This window comes from Cuculus canorus, chromosome 6, assembly GCF_017976375.1.
Source record: "Cuculus canorus isolate bCucCan1 chromosome 6, bCucCan1.pri, whole genome shotgun sequence".
Lineage (NCBI taxonomy): Eukaryota > Metazoa > Chordata > Aves > Cuculiformes > Cuculidae > Cuculus > Cuculus canorus.
The window spans coordinates 25,655,846-25,677,032 of NC_071406.1; the positions used below are offsets into that span (position 1 = coordinate 25,655,846).

At 39.0% G+C, this 21,187-nt stretch overlaps 1 protein-coding gene across 5 annotated transcripts in view; it reads right to left on the reverse strand.

Moving 5' to 3' along the window:
- SESTD1 (SEC14 and spectrin domain containing 1) overlaps positions 1-16,173 on the reverse strand; it is a 50,447-nt gene extending 34,274 nt beyond the window's left edge. Inside the window, exons 1-5 of one of the 5 annotated variants that reach the window (XM_054069868.1) lie at positions 16,033-16,173; positions 13,450-13,510; positions 12,665-12,767; positions 3,708-3,787; positions 706-814 (exon numbers count right to left, since the gene is read on the reverse strand). In XM_054069868.1, coding sequence (XP_053925843.1) covers positions 706-814; positions 3,708-3,762 — 164 coding nt within the window. In that variant the 5' untranslated portion in view covers positions 3,763-3,787; positions 12,665-12,767; positions 13,450-13,510; positions 16,033-16,173. Of the gene's footprint in view, positions 1-705; positions 815-3,707; positions 3,788-12,664; positions 12,768-13,449; positions 13,511-15,806; positions 15,900-16,032 lie in introns of those variants that run through there. The other 4 variants (XM_054069869.1, XM_054069870.1, XM_054069871.1 and 1 more) reach the window with 4 other exon arrangements.
- Positions 16,174-21,187: the final 5,014 nt, after the last annotated feature.

A 21,187-nucleotide genomic window follows, 5' to 3' on the forward strand; every position in this document is an offset into this window, starting at 1 on the left:
CCACGCCAACAAAAACGACAATGATTTTTCCATACTGCCACCATAAATGAGAAGTAATTTTTTCCACGACTGACAGTCAGTGGGAATATGGACTTCGCTTTCAAACTGATTTCCCGGTTTATACAGAGTACAAAGAGTACTTTGATTGAATTTTCAGGCAGTTATTGTTACAATAATGCATGTTAAAACATACATCAGGATGAGACTGCAGAATAATTAATGCTTGCTAGAACAACAATGCCTGCATCTGTTCGATAAATATGGCCAAGTCCTCAAATCAATGAGATGACTTGCACAGACGACCATTTGGGATTTTCATCACTTCACAAAAGAAAACAAGCCATCTGAAAACCCCTAAAATATCCACGACTAAAATGTTGTACAATATACTCATGTATCTATTGATATTTTACTTGTAAGCAGCCTGAATCTATTCTTTGCTTCTCCCTCCACAGTCAGAATTTTTTTGAACAGTGTTAACTACAAATCAGATCACTTAATCAAGTTTTAAAAACATTTATAGATTGCCTTAGTAGATACTCCTTAGTTCATTGGGGTGTATGTTTAATTCAGTCAGATAATATCACATTTTAATACATTTATGTAAAATTCATTTGGTATCAAAAAGCAAATGAAAATCAATAAAAAGATCCCTTCCACCACTGGAAAAGAAGGCAGCCCTGAACAAAATGCCTTTGCAATCACCTTGGGATACTTAGAAGGTAGTCTAGTGTGACACTCAGCTCATCCATACTCGTCTGTTCAAGGCATAATGGAATTGTCAAAATGAGGCCACTTCTTCTGTCCTTCCCTCCTATTTTGCGGGAAACAAAAGTCATTAGAAAGGTAAAGTGAGAGCTTTAAAGTAAAAAAAAAATACTTCATAGATTCGTGGTCTCAAAATACTTCATACAAATAATCTTCAAAGTTAGTATTAAAAACTCACAACTGACATTTCACATCTCATTCACCAAATATGGATATTTAAACCAAGACCAGGTCTTCAGAGCATAGACCACATCTGTAGCTGTCATAAGTCTTTCAACTAGTACTTTTGACATAAACAACAGAAATCAAGTTTTCCAGAAGCATTATTTTTGCTTATCTAGATTACATTGCTAAAAGTATCTCCTAGACCTTGCACACTACCAGCCTGTCAGAAAGCTGGTAAGCCTCCAAGGTGAGCACGAATGCAACAGCTCCAACTGGAACACACCACACCTCCTAGAAACGTCAACTACACAAAGGAGGATTTTCTAACACACAGGCCGCCCATGACACATACTCAAAATTGGTAGTTCATTCATCAGATGTGTAAGACTTCCAGACCTACTTAAAAACACATAAGAGTAACGTCACAATTAGGTTAAATATTACCAACCAGTTGCTTTAATCTTCACATGTGTTTCCAAACCCTTCTGCTAAAAGTTATCAATAACAATATCAGCAACAAAAATATTGAAAGAGCTGACCTCACATTTATTTGCCCTTTATGAGATACAGTAAGATCAGATTATGGTTGGACTCGATGACCCAGTGGGTCTCTTCCAACCTAGTGATTCTATGATTCTGTCAGGTGTTACACAATGCTGATGTGCTGAATTTAAGTAGATTGCTACAACTGTGGTTTGGGTTGCTTTTGACCACACAGACTCTCAAGAAAGTCTCACGAAAGCTACAGGCTTTGGGGTAAAAGTAAAGATTTTCTCTTCTGGTCTTTCTTCCAAAAGACTGACTTGAGTGACAGAGGTATGAACCAGTAACCATAATGGATCTGGACTATGCTCATACTCGCAGCTTAAATGGGAACTGAAGCCAAATCCACTGAATACAAAAAGATCATATAATAGACACACCTCCCTGAAAGGGTCAGCCAGAAAGTGCTATAGAGTGACAACAACCTTCAGAGTACAACATTTAGTGAGATAAAGCCAATCACATTATGATTTTTAAGCATGGCAAACAACACCCCTTACAGGAGGGCACTACACTCAGACTGAGTCTTTAGGCTTAAAGTTATACCTGAAAAATAAAATGAGGCAAAATTAATTTGATGTGTTGTAACCTAGAAGAAATGGTGTAGTTAATAAACTGAAAAAATTTAGAGTTAAGGAAAGCAACTAAGAGCATCACAAAACCTGAAGATTTTTAATTCATTTTTCAAGTGGTTGTTCAGGTTTTCCGCTCAGTCAGTAGCTTGCCTTCTTTTCCTTATGGTATTTGTAGTAACCTAGCAACATGGAAGCTACAGAGCCACGGATTCAAAATCGTAACAGATACTGCTCCAATCGAAACCACTGTTCTTCCAAAAAGTGAAGGCAGGGCCAGCATTATTTATATAAATTTAACTCAGAAATGACAAGAAGCTTTAGTATATAAACACTGGAAAACCTTTTCCTATAATATTATTTCTCTCATTATTTGTTTATAATCATTGAAGTGTTTTTATTTATGAAAATATAGAAAAAAAATGCTTTAAAGATACATAATGAACCGATTTCTGTGTCACGTTCCTTTACTTACACTGAAGAATGCTTATAAACTACTGCATGATCCTTTATAATTCATTAAATTACAGCATCCATTAATACTACATAACTCCAAAAGGTCAAACATACTTCAAATTATGTAGGTGCAGAAAGGTTCCTAGCATTTAAACTGACACTCAATAAATTACTTTCCACTAAGAACATCTATATTTCAAAATGGATCAGGCAGCTTTAATAGCAAATTGAAAAAGCACTCTAGTTAATGAGAGCTTCCCCTTACAGTATAATGCCGAGTGACCAACATACTATGGAAATTGCCCACTGTGCTAGGCTTTAATGTAAACTGAGTTTTGAGGCTTTTTTTGTTTGCTTCTAAACAGGGATTATTTGATCTGCAATTGCTGGGGACAGCGGGCAGCTTCAAAGCAAACAAAACTATTAACAAAAGGAACATGCCTCACTTCAAGTGACTGGAGCAGGTTAAACTAAACTAGCTAAAATAAACTCAACCAGTAGAGAATTTATGACAACACTAATTTCCTGAAGTTCAGAAGTGTTCTGTAAGTTATCTACCTCCCCTAGAGTCAATTGCACATCAGGAACTAAGAAAATTATCTCTGATAGCAGTGAAATCAGCAAGAGAATGTGATTTATAATTTTAGGTATTCCCTTTTGTTTTTCTCTGGCAGGGAGAAGAAAAAGTTACCTACAACCCAAGACTCATAGAGTTTTAATTGATAAAATTATAATTCCAGCCTTGTCTGAATTAACTACTTGGCAATAATCAAAATGTTGCAACACATGGTTAATTCTGCTGCCAGCCATTTCCATGTCAGAGAAGAGAAAGAAATGAAAAGCAAGGAAAAATTTTGTAAAGAAAATCCTGAAAATATTCAATCTATTTCTAAAACCACATTAAAAACACAGAAAGGTCATTCTTGGATGTCTGCTAAATTATCATTCTCTTATATACGGACTGAAACTTCACGACCTCAATTTTGTGGGCTGAGTTACAGGCTACAGCAAAGACAAGTGCTAAATGCCAACACCAATAGCTTTGCTACTAGATTAAAAGTTAAAGATCCTCTTGAAATATGACAAAGTGCTAACTAACAATATATTTCTGTTAAATACAACCAGCAAATACAAGTAATCAATCTGAAAATCCCCACGCAAATTCTGCAGGGCAGAACCAAGTGAAGAAAGTAGAAACCATACCTGAAAGAAATGCCAATTTTTTCTTCAGAATGGGTAATATTACTGAAGCTTCCATTCTACTCCAGATAATTGTCACAGCTCTGAAATACAAGAAGTTAAAAGTTGTCAAGCATGGGAAATAAATTACACTTCAGTAGAATAAGGACTGGCCAAAACACTTTGGCGCTCTTCTAAAGGAAGCACAGAACACTAACCAAAATCCGAAGTACTGTAAAAACTGAAGAAAAAAAAAAAGGCAGTATCATAAGCGTTTATTTAAGAGAAGATTTCTTCCTCATCATGACCTCAAAGTAGAATCTCAACCAAGAACAGAGATAAAAGCCCTATTTCCCAACCCCATTAAACTACAATTAATTTACAGGCTGATCAGCTGTGTGCTTGGTCATTCAGACATAAAATAAGTGTAAATAAAATTACAATTCTGCACAGTCTGTCCATTATTACCAGGAATATTATCATTATTTAAATACATTATGCTGCATTTATGTCAGGACACTGCCATTACGCTGCCATTAGTAGGTCTTAAAGAAAAACATCCAACATCCAGAATAAGTATGTCTAACCTATATCTGGAAATGCTTCTGCTCATTTTGTCTTCAAATCTCATCTTACTTTCATCCCATTTCTATTGCATTATGAACTGTAATTCACTGTGACTAAGCTTCTGCGTTTCATTGACAAATTAACAGGATGCTTGAACTGAAACCTCCTCTTCCAGCCTACGCGAAGTAGCAACTGGCATCTGCTTACAAGTATTTAGTTCAGACGTTCACAAATCAATCCATATAATAAAAAAACAAACAAATTTGCACAGAAATACACAAATCAAGATATGCACCAGTATCTAGCCAAAATAAAAAACAGATTTTATTTTTTTGTCTTTCATTCCAGTCACAGGACTTCAGACTGCATCCTGGAGTTCTCCCTCTGGTTACTTCACAATTCACGCACACAAATAAAACTTTTTCCCTAAGCACAGGGGAGACCGTTAACTGAATCAAAACTATAAGTGATCTAGGAGAAAGAAGGAAAAAAATTGAGAATCCAACTAGAAAGCCTGAGGCAAAACAGAATGGTTACTCCTTTTCTTGAAAACAATGAGCTTCAAAAAAAAAAGAAAGGTCTATTTTATTATGAAACAGAAACAACATTTCAACAGCTTTTTACTGTCCCTCCCTGTTCCAATACATAATTGGAACAATGTTCATTCTCATCCCTTGCCCCAACATTTCCATATTTAAAGAGTCTTTTTTGTCAATTATATAAAATAAACATTTCTCACATTACGAAATAAAACAAATTCCAGGTCTTTCAGGAAAGTAAGTTCCAAGACAGCTTGCACTTACTCAAATAAGTATCCTACTAGAGCTTTCTGTGTGCTTCAGACAAAAATTTGTTGGTTATTTGCTGTATAAAACACAGAAATTAAGAATGACTCAGGCAGCCATTTTTGTCTTGCAAATGCCACACTCAAACAACCCTATGCAGGATATTTAACTTTGGTTGTTTTTTTTTTGTTAGTAGGTGGAACATATATCTACCTATTAACAGTTTTTCCCTCTCCTCCCCAAGATCTATTTAAAACGTTGCTTTATGATAATCAATTAAGAAACCTCAAATCTACACACACCATTATCTCCACACTTTCACAAATGAACAAAAGTTTGCATCAACTTATTAACTAACTCTAGGGAGCATGTTTCTTTTGTGCAGTGAAAAGACCTTTTTATTTAATATGAAAACATTGCCTGGCTTTCTGCCGCAGTAGTGGCACTGTGCATGGATCAAAATAGTTCTTTTGTTCAGTATTTCCTGGACCAAAGGAAGCATTCTGCTCATTCAGAATGGCAGGAGGCGAGTGAGAACAATTGCTGATAATTTCAAAACACCTAGACTTTGTTCTAGAAACTCCTGAAGTTTTTTATTACCTCTCTTCTGTGAGGGCTTTGATGTGCTCCATCTAGATAAACATTCTCACTAGAGTAGGTTATCAGAACCTGAAACAAAAAAATCTTCAGGTTTAAAATAGGGTTTAACATCTTGTCCAGTCTTTAACACTGCAGGGAATCTTGGGATGAATTAAACTAAATAATATTTTTAATATCAGAAAATGAAAATTTCAAGAGAGGTGCTGTCTACTCTCCACTGGGAGTTATCAAACTTGTTTTTAAAAGGTACACTGCTAAAAAGCAGCTATAAATATATATTTAGACCTACAAATAAAATGTAGAGTCTTTTTAACTTGTTTGAAAGAACACAAAATGACAAGCTCTCAAACTGGCCATCAAGCTCCCCCTTTAGAATGAATAAAGAACCATGTGCTGCTAAATGTTGTACCATTATTTAGCTGAAAGAAACAGATTCAGTGTCTATTAAAAAAAAAAAAAAAAAGGTATTTGGGCTCATTAAATAGAAAAAAAGCTACAGAAGGAAAATAAGAGCACTGAAGGGAACAGATCCCACTTGAGAGAAGTGAAATATTTCCAGAAGCTGCATTTTAAGAGTTCCAACACAGAAAACATAACTTTTAAATGCTGAAATTTTACAGAGATGAAACAAGTTAAACAGGTTAAATCTGTCTGCTGCATTTCAGAAAAAGCCTACACTGCTGTATGTCCACCTGCAACCTACTTTGCCAATTAAAATACCACGTGCCAAACTAAAACTTGCATACACAGGAAACAGGTTAAATAAAAACTACACTGAAGAACCTCACTGAACTTCTTTAGAATGACCTGGGCTTTCAGGTGTTTAAATCACTACAGCAAAGTTAATCTCCAACAACGTACTCATTCTTCTCAAGATTTTCACACAAAAGTGGCAAGACTAAATTCACATAATATTTGTACTTAAAACCTAAATATCTGAAAGGTGTTCCAGTGAAACACAAAACTCAGCCAGCCCCCACTGCACGCGGAAACTAATACTACTTGTACTAGAGAAAATTCTCTTAAATAGAAACTTAAATTAAATATGCATGCATTAGGGAAAGGATAGGGGAGATACTAAAATAGTAAAAAAACCCCAATTAATAGAACAGATAAAAATGCAAACAGTATTTCAGGCTGTACTAGAATGTAAAATCAAATCACAACTTGGTAGACTGCAACCCCTATCGTTTCCAGGCTCTAGGAAGAATGTAGTTACATTGTTTTACTCACAGTTTAAAATCCTAGAAGTTCTTAAAAAAAAAAAAAAAATCTGAAGAGCCACAAACCATATACACAATAGGAACTTTGTGAAATTCAGCATAAAAGTACATAATTTCTGATGAATGAAGACTGTCACCTGCATTTTCTGCTACATTTCAGTCTCATCTAACAAGAAAACTTAGACAACAACCAATGTCCAGGCACTGTTTAAAACCATTTTAGGAGTCTATTAAAGAGAGAGGGCAGAGAGAGAAGATGACAGGCTCACACTGACTAGGTGACTGGAAGTAAGAGGCTCTAAAGATTTTAGAGAGAAGCTGCCCTACAAGTAACACATTTTGTTTGTAAGCAACCCAGGGAGAACCGCTGGTCAAAAACAATAATAAAACTAATTCAGGCTTGAGGAGAATCAATACAAACATGTTTACTCAAATTCATTAAACCTGAAACATTTAATGCTCTCAGTACACTGTGCAAGGTGTTTAAATGGGTTAACCTGTTCATGAGCTTCTACTGCAAGTTTCACAGAATAAGTACTTTCTTCATTCCCTCCTTCATGAATGAAGCAAGAAAGCATAGCTGGTCTGTTAAACACAGGACTCAAAGGCCAAGGGAAAAAAAAGCCCAACCTGCTTTCTATTCCTTGTTCCACTATGAAATATACATATGGCTTTCAGAAAGTCATTTATCCCTTTTAGTCTTCATTCAGTTCCTCAGTCTAACTCCCTTTTTACAGGAGCATTGTGATGTTTAATTCATTAATGTTTTTGAATACTTGAATATTAGAAGGAACTCCACAGATCTGCCTATAAATAACCAAACAGCAGATGGGCAGCTACACTCAAAACTGTAGCAGCTTGGAAGTCCAAGCACAAACAATAGCACAAACAACAGATATTCTGAAGCACTGCAAAAAAAGACAAGCTTTGATTATATAGGATGAAATTATTTTTTTTTCTTTTAAAATCAACTTCTGAATTGTAGACCTTCAAAATTAACAGCTTCATTCCTTGAAACCAGCATGCAAGGTTTTTCAGATGGTAACTTCAACCTACAAAGCATTACTCCACGCTTTCCCTGGATCAGCTTAAAAAAAGTTATCCCACACAGAAATAAAATCCACATGCAAAAGATAGAAAGGAAGTTGAATATCACCGTTATCTACATAGATTATTATTTCACCTTCTTTTAAAACTACATTAAATGATGTCATCTCTCCCACAGCAAAGTGGCACAAAAACAGGGACAACACAAACCAAGGTATCTCCAGGGCTGTTACCCCAGGGTAATTTGAGCAGCACATCACATCAAAACTGCTTAAAAAGTAGAAAAAGGCTGTAGGCATTCATTAGTTAATGCTGACTCCAATTAAAGAGCACATGGAACTGGGTTACTCAGCTGGATAGTTTTAAAATAACAATAAAACCTGGCAGATTAACATCAGCTTAGGTAATCAAATGCAGTGTTTGGTTTTTACTCTTTAACATATTATGCGCAGCATTAATAAATTTTTAGTATTAGAGCCCTTTAAGACTTCAGAAGTAAAGGTAATACCACATAATGAGGGAAGATCAAGGTTTTTTGTATTTTCAACTATTTTGTTCTTTTTACTTTCTTTTAGTTTCTTTTTGACTATCTGTAAAAACTATCCATAAAAAAGGGCATAATGAAGTTTTACATTATGCCCAATTTTCACACTGTACACAAAGAAAATACTTCTGATCTTCTATAACGCGTTAATTCACACTAAAGGACTAAGAAATAAAACCCAGACTCTGTAGGTTTCCTCAGTACGTAAGCTTAATTTTAAAGCAAAACACAACCATACGATGTCAGTTCCTTTACACTTACACAACTCATACTCTAACTTAGCAACCTGTGAAGGTAGACAAATGGACAGATTGAAAACATGTTCTACTGCCATGACCCAAAAGCACACTGTCACAGCTGTACCAAATTTAAGCTTGGAAAAACTCCATTTAGTCTACTCCATTCGCACCTGGACATTTGAGTCCTACCTTGTACACTTAGTCTTCTAACTATAGCTAATAATAGAATTTAGGGAAATAGTTAACAGACACTCCCCTTTATAACTCATCTTCCATACTAATTTCCCATCCTTTATCCCCACCTCAACATTCTGTAAAATGTGAATTAAAATATGAATGGCAAGAAAAAGTGATAAGCAATACAATAAACAGAGAACCAAAGAAATGGAGAACAAGTGAATAGAAGAGGTTATACCATTTGAGAAGAAAAAGACACTGTGCTCGTAAGTTTTAACTTTGATCTCAGTCAACCATTCATTTCACAGAATGGTAGAGGATTTCCCTCAGAGTCACAGAAAGTGTCAGAGGGAAAGAAGAGAAAGAAGAGTTCTGAGCACAGAAACAATAAGGATGCACAGTAACATCTGCATGTACAGCTGTGAAACAGAGTACCAGCATCTCAGTCTTTTCATACAAGGGCAAGCACATGATACGGTGCAACAATTATCACTCTCTGAAACAGCACTTCTTTGAATTCAAGGACCGTGTTCCACAGACAGTAGTCTTGCTCCAACCCAAAAGAATACGTGCAGAAGTTTATTATGATGCTATAACACTTGACATATTAAATCACAGCTTACTGGATTTTTCTCTGCTTTCCAGTCTCTGGCCAAGCCAAACATGTTACATGCTAAACTACAGCAGTTTTCAGACTTCTTTGATCTAGAAAAAGAGAGGAAATAATCACAGTTTTTCGGATGTATCTCCACTTTTCCTTTTCTGCCACATTTACAAAGAGCTACCCCATATTTATCTTCCTGCAGAACCCTATAGCTTGCCCTTGTAGGATGTTACCCAAGGCAACAGAAGGCTCTGATTTCCCTTTCAGCAGGCAGCCAAAACAGAAGTTGCGGTCATCTGGTATAGTCCTAATTCACTTCACAGCATAAACTGACCACAGGACATGCAAAACGCAGTTTGGGAGGTTGCTTCTTCCACCACTTTCTACATAAGACTAGGTCAATCAAAATGCCATGTTCAAAGAACAGCACAAACGTCTTCTCTTCCTCGTCACAGTTCTCCAAGACCCACAAAAAAATATCCTCAGGTTCAGCTCTTAATATTTTACTTAGAGAACATGTGAAAATAAAACAGAATTTACACAGACTGTAAATTCTCCCACAGAAATAGGTTTCAAGTTACAGGTTGGGGGGGGGGGGGGGGGGAGAAAAAGAATCAATTAACAGTAAAATAAAATTACATACTCTTCTAGCTCCCTCTATTCAAAAAAAATAACTAACCAAGTCATAAAAGTTTGCAAGGATGACCTGGGGGAAACAAGTACCTTATTACTGGTTCTTTAAGGAACTGTCCAAAACCAGTTTGTAATGAAAGATCACAGAGAACTCTTAGGCTTTCAGTACTTCGTAAAACTAAAACAGTGGGAGCAATGAGATTGGACAATTCAGACCATAAGTAGCCAAGTCAAAAGACAAACAGCTGTGCTGATGACCACAATTGTTGGCAGTGTGGAACAAAAGAAAAATAACTTTCCTCTGGGGTGCAAGATTAGAACGTCTTGTTCCTTTTAAAGGATTTATATAAGAAAACAATCTACAAATTTATAACAATACACACACTTGGCATTGCTTATATGTGCATGCGGCTCAGGCCCTCAGAAATCACTTCTCAGCCCAGTGTAGTCACACTACAACTAAACGGAAGCAAAAGGAAATGCTCTTCTAAACTGAAAGCCATCTATAGATTCCATATATTGGCAGATGTATGAAAAGGCAAGGGATTGTTGGAGAGGAAAAGGAGGGTGGAGTGTAGCAGACACAAAAGAAATCATGCTTTTTGGGTGGAGAAAACTGACCCAAAACAAGATGACAAATGAGAGGCTAATAAAAAGACTGTTCACAAGTTTTTAAAACTTTGGGTTTGTTACCAAACCTAGAAGCTCCCAGCTCAAAAGTAAAATGTGTGGACCTCAAAACATCTTGAACAATTTCCTCTGTATTTAAAAAAAAAAAAAAAAATTAAAGTAGTGGCTCTCCCGCCACTGCACAACACACAGGGTAGATATGAGGAGGATAGTAAAAATCCCTTCAGAAGGAATAAATAAGTCATTTGAGAACTCTGCTAATCTTCTTAACCAAACACGAAAGCAGAAGAGACTGAACTCAACGTCCAACGCAAAAAAAAAACCCAAACAAACAAAAAAAAAAAACCCAAAAAACTACTCCTATATCTTGGAAACCAAGAGTGTGAAGGGAGAGACAAGGAGATGGTTATAGATCATGTTCTAACCTGTCACAATAAGACAAGGCTCAACGCCATCACTTTACTCAGTACGAGTGGACGTGTGTTCAAATAGACATTTTCTTACCCTAGGTTGGAAAATGTCAGTGTACAAGAGTGAACAGCGAGTTAACATCAAGACAACGTGCCAGCCCACAACACTTTGTCTGTGAAGCAGGTTTTAGCTAGTAACAACATCTTCCCAAAGATCAAGTCAGTGCTCAAAGGAACCCATTTTATTGTCAGTAGAAGATGTGAAAGCAAAAAGGACAGGTATGCTCAACAGTCTTTCAGAAAATGATCTGTGGAATTGCTTTGAAAATTAGCAGCATCATATGCAGCTGTAGGTCAGCTCAGAAGGGAACTATGTTGAAAGTGATCGTAGTTGATTTTCTGAATTTGTTGAAAAAAAAAAAAACCAAACAGTTACACGCACAGTCTCAGGATTCTTTTGCATTGGACATTGTATGCCAGACCTGGTACATAAATATCTTGTTCATTCACATTTTTAAGTTTCAAAATACTCCAGAATTACACTAATTCATTACTGTACAAAATAAAAACAATTATCTGTGCTGCCCTTGAATTACTGTGTGCAAGAAAAATAAAACTTTCCTTAACTTTCACAGCTGTCTTCAGTTTTTATACTCACATGAAAAATTCTGAACATTTCAGCTGCAAACCAAAAACCAAATTGGCAACAGAAACCACCTGCAGTACCCACAGCACATCACCTTCTCTCCTATTCCCTCAAAATAGAAAATGTAGCATTCCATTATCATAAATAAATGGTCATGTGCTTCAGAAAATATCAAAACAAGTTCCCTAAGCTGCTACCTGGAGACGTAGCAGTCTTTCCACTGATCTATTCTAATTTGGCCCTAAAAAACCAGTAGCATGAAAGAATTGGCACACACTATACTAGCAGAGAGAAAACAGGCAACCCACACTGAGGATATACTGATTAGAAAGAAACCATCACTTCTACTGATACCAAGAAGTATAGACTGCATGGCACCTTTCAACTACATATTATGTGTTCATCCTGACCCTTTGCCTCAAGAAGAGCCATTTATTTTCTCAAGTTCAGCCACACATATCATTTAGTAACTAAAACATCAAGAGGTTATGCTGTGGTTGTCTATGTAGATAGATTTTATGGTTCCTCAGATGCAGCAGTTGTTACATTAACCTCTCTCACGACAAGTTTTAAATTTAAAAAAACTTACACAACTGGAAGTTTTCTAGTCAGGCAAATAAATTAGCACCCTCAAAAACTTGACCAAAACATCAAGTTAACATAAAATCCATTTATCTTATTCTTCCAACACCTTTTTTTTTTTTTTTTTTTTTGCCTTAGTCCGGTCAACATTAATCCTTCATGATATGTCTCTAAGAACATATCTCAAGTCCAACTCTGCCAACACCGCACAAGTTTAGCTCAGCTCTGAATTCTCATGTACTTACTACAGCTATTTCCCTTGCATCATCAGTTCTGCAAAGCCCTAAATCATACCTTCATCTCCTCTTAACTATTGTAATATGCTTCTTAATGGGTTCTTTATGTTCCAGCGTTCCAAACTTCAGCTTGTCCAAAATGCAGCAGATCATCTTCTCACCTAGAAACAGGAAAACAACACTCCATATTGATTTTCACTTGCTTCCTTGTTGAATTTAGAGTCTGCTGTAAGGATAACCTCACTTCAAAAAATCTCTCACTTAGTCTAAAGAGTAAAAAGCTTCACGAGTGCATTTTTCCATTTGGTGACTCAAGGTGCTCAAGTCTTCCTTTTCTCTTCAAAACACAAGCTTATCAACCCCATTAGAGTAGCAACACTTTACCTCAATGCTTTCAAAACTTCTTTCCTTACTCTCACCCACAACCACAGCTCCGTCTTTAAACTAGAATTCACGCATCTCTAGTCCTAGCTTAAACACCCTCTGATAAACATTCACACAGTTGTGTTTGCAAATTAAGTAACACTAAGTGAGACACTGTAACACAAGCTGCACTATTTGATAGTATCTAAGCCAAACTACATAGCATGTTTAGTATCAGAAGCTTTGACTATGCTATAGCACCTTTTGAAGATTTTTAGAAGTCATAAGCTGAAAACAAAAAAAAAAAGTAGGTAAATTAAAGAAGGCATGAGTTACAGCCTAAACAAGTTCATGCAAAATCAGTTGCAAAGATATTGTTCTACGCAGTTGTATTCATCAGTGTCAATGCTTCATAAGAGCCAAATACACTCCATAAATACTTTAAAGATCTTATTTTTGGAAGAGATTGATCTTACTTACCATAGGTAACAGAATGCAACACTCTGGCAGGGAAACAAGTCTGAGTTCCAGATCCCCGATTCTGCACATTTAAATGAAAAAAGTATTTGACCATAGTTTTAGATGTTCATGTATCTAAAGAAAAAACTTCATTCCCTTAGAGCCTGAAAACAAGCCTTCATTACAAAGCTACACGATAAGGGAGTCAACATTTCCATTATATATTCACAAATACTTATAAATTAGGCATTTGAGTTGAGTGGGACAGCAGGAATTCTGTATTTTCTACCGAAACATATGGTAGCCATCAACATTGTTTATAATTAGCAGGCAATGCTCCTGAGGCAGCACCGGAAGCAGTGGGAAAGTAACAAGAACCAGAATACTTGTATGCTTTCCGTCAGAGGTAATCTACACAGTTTTGGGCAAAATCAAAACCAGAACAATGTTAGTGTTTTTTGGGGAAAAGATAAAAGAGGTATTCCTACAAATTAAGGTAATCACTGCTATAAAATAGGCAAACTATAACTTGAATTAAAAATGTAAATAGTCCCTATTTCTGTTGGGAAATGCAGAATTAAGACATTAGCATCAAACTTAAAACCTCAGCAAATGCTTTAAGACTTGCACAAAACTTTCTATCTGATCAAATTCCACCCACCAACAAAACTCAAAAGCTCAAAATTAGGGTGTACTGTGTTACAGGCGAAGCCAAAATGCTAAACACATTTCACAGGTTTTACAGTTCCTCAAATGCAGCAGTCATCACAGCAATCTCTCTCACAACAAGTTTTAAATTAAAAAAAAAAATACAACAAAAACCCAAACCTTACGTAACTGGAAGTTTTTTAGTCGGGCAAATAAAGGATTCTTGACAGCTATGTAGCATTGTATTAAAAGTTTACCATCAATGTATCTAGTCTCTTTCAGAAGTACTTCCATCTGCCCCATAGTAACACTCCCAAGCAGCAGCAACCTGAAATTGACCTGAACTTCACTTAACTCCTTTATTCTGCTGCTGGAAACTAACAGAACTATGTACATTTCCCCTGTTTACCTAAGGCTTTCTGAGAAATGTGATTCCACAGCCAATTTAGAATTACAGCCTACAGTAGCAGGAGACATCATGGTACTGTTTCTTGTAAGAAACTGAAATATACACATATTTTCTTCTGTTTCTAGGAAAATTGATGTTACAGCTCATCTAAACTGCAAATAAAATGTCATCTATTAGCACACCACCTACTTCAGGAAAAACAGTTGGCTGAGGTGATTCTACAGGATTGTTCTAGTAGCAATCCATGATGTAAAGAATGGTGCAAAATCCTAAAATCTATCACTAAGAAAAAATATTGTAATTGTTCCCAGTTTTGGTGGGGTATTTTTGGTTTGGTTCCTTTTTTTCCACTGACAGAGCAAGGCGTGATCAGTATCCTACCAGCAAGCAGTAGGCCTCTCTGACTAAGCTTCAGCTCTATTGTGTGGTCTACCTTTCCCCTTTCCTCCGTAAGTTTTTGTTTTGTACAGACAACGGGAGCAGAGCTATAACAACTTGCATTTAGAAAAAAAAAAAAAAAAAAGAGAAACCTTATTAGCATGAAAGTTAATGATCATCACTGTTTCTATAATGCAATAACAGTATTCATTGTTTACCGCACACTGAATCTTAGCAAACAATGTCACTGAAAGACTGAAAAGGGAAAGGGGGGGGCACAGTATTTCCTCATCACACTGAATTTTAATGCATGAACAAAGTCAACATGCAATCGTTAGGACAATGCAGACACTGCAGTACTACAAAAGCAGAGAACCTTTGGGATGAGGAAAGATGAAAGAACAACTGACTAAAGCACCTACTAATACTCATCCATGTGAGTCTTACCAGTTTTGCTCATTTAAAGACAAAGGCTCAAAAAACAAAGAAACATACGCTCGCTTCTATTCACTCGATCAAATTCTTTATGGAAAAAGGTGCTTTAGAGCATCTCCTCCCACAACCGCCGGGCTAAACACCTCTGTGAAGGGATACTACGGTTACGGGGTGGGGGAAAGACAAAACTGCCACGCGGTGGACCTGTCAAAAACCCAAAGAAATGGCAACCGTGGCTCTGAGCAGCTACTGCCTCAGCAGTGAATCAGCTTCCCGACCAGGCAGCGCTTCCAGAAACCCAGCAGCGGCGACGCCGAGGCCGTGACTCGCCCCCCTCCCCCCCGGCGACGCACCGGGAGACCCCCCCCGGGAGCGGATCGGGGAGGCGCCTCCCGCCGGGCGCTCTCCCCGCCCGCAGCCCTCTCCCCCTTTCCCCCGGGCCGCGGCCGCCGCCCCCCCGCACAAAGGCCCCGGGGCGCCCCCCCCGCGGCACGAACAACGCCCGGACCTGTTGCGCGGGTCGCCCTGCCGCGGCCCCGGCCCGGGACGCACAAAGGGGCAGCGAAACCGGAGGGAGGACGAGGAGGAGGAGGCGGCCGCGAGCTGGGAGCGCGGTCCCCCGCTAGCAGGGAGCGCGGGCGGTGCTGCTCCTGCCGCCGCCGCCGCCGCCACCCCGGCTCCTCGGCGCGGGGAACAAAGCGCGGCCGGGCCACCCCGGGGACGCGGGTACTCACCGGGCTGCGGCTGCCCGCGCTGGGAGGAGCCCGGCCGCTGCCGCCCCTCCGCGCGCCTCGCCGGGCAGCCCCCGGCTCCGAGCCCTCCTCCGTCGGCAAGGAGACGGCCGGCATCGGGCCCGCCCCTCCCGCGGCGGCGGCTGCGCGGGGCACGGCCGGGAGGGGGCAGCACCGGGCCCCGCCCCGCCCGCAGTCCCGGGCTGCGGTCACTGCCCGGGGGCCGTGTGTAACGTAGGATCGTAGAATCGTAGGATCGTTTCCGGGTGGGGAAAGGCGTCCTGGGTCGTCGAGTCCAACCATTCATATCTGCCACTAAACCATGTCCCTGAGCACCTCGTCTACCCGTCTTTTAAACCCCTCCAGGGATGGGGACTCCACCCCCTCCCTGAGCAGCCTCTGCCACTGCCCAATGACCCTTTCTGTGAATTTTTTTTCCTCATATCCAGCCTGAACCTCCCCTGGCACAGCTTGAGGCCGTTCCCCCTTGTCCTGTCCCCTGTCACTTGGGAGAAGAGACCAACACCCACCTCTACAACCTCCTTTCAGGCAGTTGTAGAGAGCAATAAGGTCTCCTGCAGGCTAAACACCCCCAGTTCCTTCAGCCGCTTCTTGTAAGACTTGTTCTCCAGCCCCTTCGCCAGCTTCATTGCTCTTCTCTGGACACGCTCCAGAGCCCCAATATCCTTCTTGTAGCAAGAGGCCCACATCCAGCGTGGGAGGACAGGGTTTTTATCCCTGGCAGCCCTGCTGGCGTAACAGCCCTCACGCTTTACTATTTCTGCGTGTCAAATGCAAGTCAAATTGATCACAGGTGAAAACCAGTCGTGGAGGGCGCCTCAGGCAGCTCTGTCGGCTTCCACCCTTTGCCATCGGCGTGGCAGTAATTGCCGCGCTAATGCGTATTTTATTTCCCCCAGATTGGTGATAATGAACTATCGCCTGTCTGGGCTCCTGCGTGAACATCCTGAAACAGTCACACTAAGACTGAGATAATACAAGAAAAAATGTGGAAAGAAATGCTGTGAAGAAAGCCAGCCAGGACACTTGCCTTGCTTCCAGTCTAACTGTCCTGGGGTCAAGTTGCTGTGAGTCCTAAATCTGCTGAACACATAATTTTTAGGCTACATAATGACTTCTGCAAACTCTGTCTTAAACAGTCATTTTGCTCTTGTTATTTGCAAACCGATGGTAAAATATAGTTTATCTTATGCCAAATATGAAAACTGTCTTACATAGGCTGTAACTGTTTGGTTGCTCCCCTCAAAACCCAGTTTGCAAAACTGCCACTGCTTGCCCCTTTTTCTGGTGGCTGCCAGGGAACATCTGCTGTAGGAATCGCCCTCAGCACCACCATCGGAGTGTGCCTGTGGTGCTGAGCTCATCCCTGACCCCACTGACTCACAAAGTTGGCCCTCTCTCAGCAATACGACCCACTGGAGCTAAAGATAAAGAATTGTCATTAATATTTTCAAAGGAGGCCTACCAGCCAAGGCCTGTTGGCCTCAAGAATGTACTTTCTCTGTTGGTTCTTTCTTTCCTGGAAGAATATTTAAAATAGTGGCAGCAAAAAAAGAGGAAGAGAAAAAAAAAAAAAAAAAAGCAAAAAAATCCCTAATGTCACGTAGAGATAAGTAGTGATAAGTGATCTTAGTCAGCTTCTAACCAAAAATAATTGCTGGGGAGGACTGTATAGATTACTTTGTATTTATTGAAAGAGGAAATTTTTTAACAATATTTTAAGCGTGTGCACTAGTGGTTTAATAATATGCCAGCTACTAACTTTTAGGTCACTATTCTGCATTTATGCTGATTTATTGCATACTTGTGGTCAGAAGGTAAGACAACAGAAGGAAGCTTTCACTATTTGTCAACATTTACTTAAGGTCCCACAGGCTGTATCTTTGTGATCTCTGACTGCAGGGCAAATAGTATTTCAGAACATTGGATGAGAGATCTGGTATGCCCAGCACTGATGTCCAGCACAAGTGAAAACCTGGTGGAAGTCACTGACACACATATCTTTCATCTTTAAAAAGAGCAGAATTAAAATCAAGAAAGGGAAAACTACAGCTGACTGCCATACTGAGTTTTGCTTTGTTATTTAACACTTCCAAAAGCCTCTGTAGTGCAGATATTACATTCTGTGTACCATTCCAAATGTATAGCCTATACAATAAATGAAAGTACATCTATTTATGACAAGATCGTGCACTTTTAGTGCTTGTGGATCTCAAAGTTTTCAGTATGCATGACCTAACTAATCATAATAAAATTTCTCATAGTTAATTTTGAGGGAAGGGAAATTTAGACCAAGAGGACATAGACCACTTTAAACTGCCAGTAAAAAGATATTACAGTACATTTTTGTCTCAGGGATTCATTTGATTAAAGCTGTCCTTAATATATGCTATTATTCTCCAGAAGCCATGCCAGATTTACTCAAATATGAATAAAAGTAAAGAAGCTGAACACATCCTGAGCTTTGGGCACTGTGCTGTGTCCCAGCACAACAGAGCCTTTGTTACAGGCAGAGCAGTGCTCTCACAATGGAGTTACTGCTTCCAGCTTCAGTTGCTGCACTTCCAGAAAAATCAGCCTTAAAGGAAAAAACACCTAAACTACACACACAATTCTAGTGGACAACAGCTCATCACCATGACAGTAGTCGCAGGTGCCACCGGGTATGACAGTGGCCATCCTGTGCACCACTCCATGGGCCCGTTATGTACCTTCACTCTTGCTCCACTTGCCGCTGGATGCAAGGAGTCACTGCCATGCCCAACTTGTGTTGGGCAGGCTGGAAACCATCCTCTTGGAGTGATTTATTCTACTCCTTTGCTCGTTGTTTGATTTGTGCAACAGGTAAACAATTGGTTTTTTACCTGTAGCACAAAACTGAATACGAGTAGTTAAATTTGCTTAAGCTAGAACTACCCAGCGTAAGTGGCTAGAGATGTAATTTGCAGACCACTGCAATTCATAAATGGTATATGCAGTAAATAAACAAATAACTATATGAAGTGGAATTCATGTAGGCTGGCAGTGATGAATTGTAAATAAAAACTGGAGAATGTTTTCTATGTGAAGCTTTATGATCATAACAAGACAGTATCATCATATTTATGGGTAAGTCCTTTAAAGCCTTATGTATTTGTCATAAAGCCAGATTCATGTTGGCAAAACAGTGGGGAAAGTCCCTTCTATGTTGATAAACAGTATCAAGAGGCTTGAGAAGTGGAAGTGACAGAAAAATATAAGCATTCAGTGCACTTTCAAAACATCACAGAAACGAACAAAAGACCTGCTACAGTACTCAGTATGTAAACAACCATTCATTGACTTCTGAAGGTAGCCATACTCACCTGCTTTTAGCAAAAAAATTTGAAATGTCCTTTTAAACACAAATACTAAGTTTTAATCCTGAACTGAAAAGTGGTTGTTTCTTCTGAAAGAATTAGCAGCAAAGCCTTAAACTGTGCTTTTAGTAGATCTGAAACTTGATTCCCAAATAGCTCAGACTCGTGAGACTGCATTTACTGATTAGCACAAGCTGAAAACCTGGCACTCTTGTGTAGGCAGCACCTGGCAAGTTTCGAGGGATCTGTATTTTATTATATTCATTCTTCTCAAAGGGTGTATAAAACAATCTTTTAAATAGCTGTCTTGTGTTGGCAATAATTTTGAAGTTCTTCAGTTAAATTCTTTTTTAAAAAGGGAAAATCTTTGTGTAATAAAGGTCTTTGCATGAGTGACATGTCTGTAATGAGACAGCAATATGAGCTCTTGTAAGAGTCTGAAGGAAATGTGAGGGGAAGATGTTTTTTTGGTTTGTTTGTTGGGTTTTTTTTTCCTATGCTTCTTAGTGCTCAGGTAGAAACAATAAAGCATGCCCTGATCTCATCATATCATTCCAACTACTAGAAGCTGTTGGATTTTATGTCCTGCAGCAAACTCTGCAGTGACTTTTATTACTTTTTTAATTACTTTTTATTTCCTATAAAATATGATCTTCATAGCTTGTCCTTTCCTACCTGCTGAAGAAATAAGGGCTTTCTTGTAATAAAATAAAATAAAATCCTAAATGTTGCATTGCCTGAGTAACTACCTGGGAAATGTTTAATAGCAAGCAAAGTTATCTGGGGTCAGTATCTTGCTACCCAAGTTTCCTAAATGTGAACATGTTTTCCCACAAATTTATTTCATCTCTTGAAGGAGAAATTGTTTCTGGCTGGCAGTAGACCCCGAGCCTCCATAATAGAGGGAGAATACCTTCTTTTCTATACAGGAAATTGGTCCACAAGGTCTGGCCTGAGTCTCCCTGAACAATAACAAGTGTATGGATCTTGATCCCATATCTGTAGCTTCATTCAGAAGGTACGCAACAGCAGAATGGAGATGGGCTTCTCTCAGGTCATGTCTGTGGTACAGGGGAAAATAGATGAGAACCAATTTACCTGTCACAGTAGGTGCTTGTGCCACACCACTGAGCAGGTTTGGTGGGATGTCTACAGCATACGCTGTCACCAGATAGCTCAATCTGATCCAGGATTACTCCTGTGGTGCTTGCTGAGAAAGGAACAACTGTACTTACCATAGTAGTTATCACATGAGGCATAACAGCTCTGAAAAAAAAACATGACTCTGAAATGCTGACTGTGAAGTAGCAAAGAGAGTGCTGATAGGCAGTGACATTTTGAATTACCCCTGTCCAAAGCACCTAATTGTCTCCTGTAACTGTATTTGCAGCTCTTTTCTGCTTGCACCAAAAAAAAAAAAAGAAAAAAACCCCAGAGATTAATTTAATGAGGCTCGATTACTTACTGTCTTCCTTGAAACTTGCTCAGTCTTTGGCCATGGGGTTTATTAGCAATAGCCATTGAAGAAACTGCATTTGGTATCACCACCATTTTTGCCTACATTAGATTTGCACTCAATTTCCTGCATCAAAATGAGCTACTAGCAGGTGTAGCAAAATGTTAACAGCGTAAAGGAGGTTAGATGGTAATGTATGTCAGAGATCAAGAAACAGGTATCCTATATTGTAGCTGTTACTTTGTGTAGTCTTAGAAAAGGGGAAGACAAAGACAGCTTTACACTTTTTGTGTGCATTGCCCATATTGGGCAATCCTACATTCTAGCACAGTTCTATCCAGAA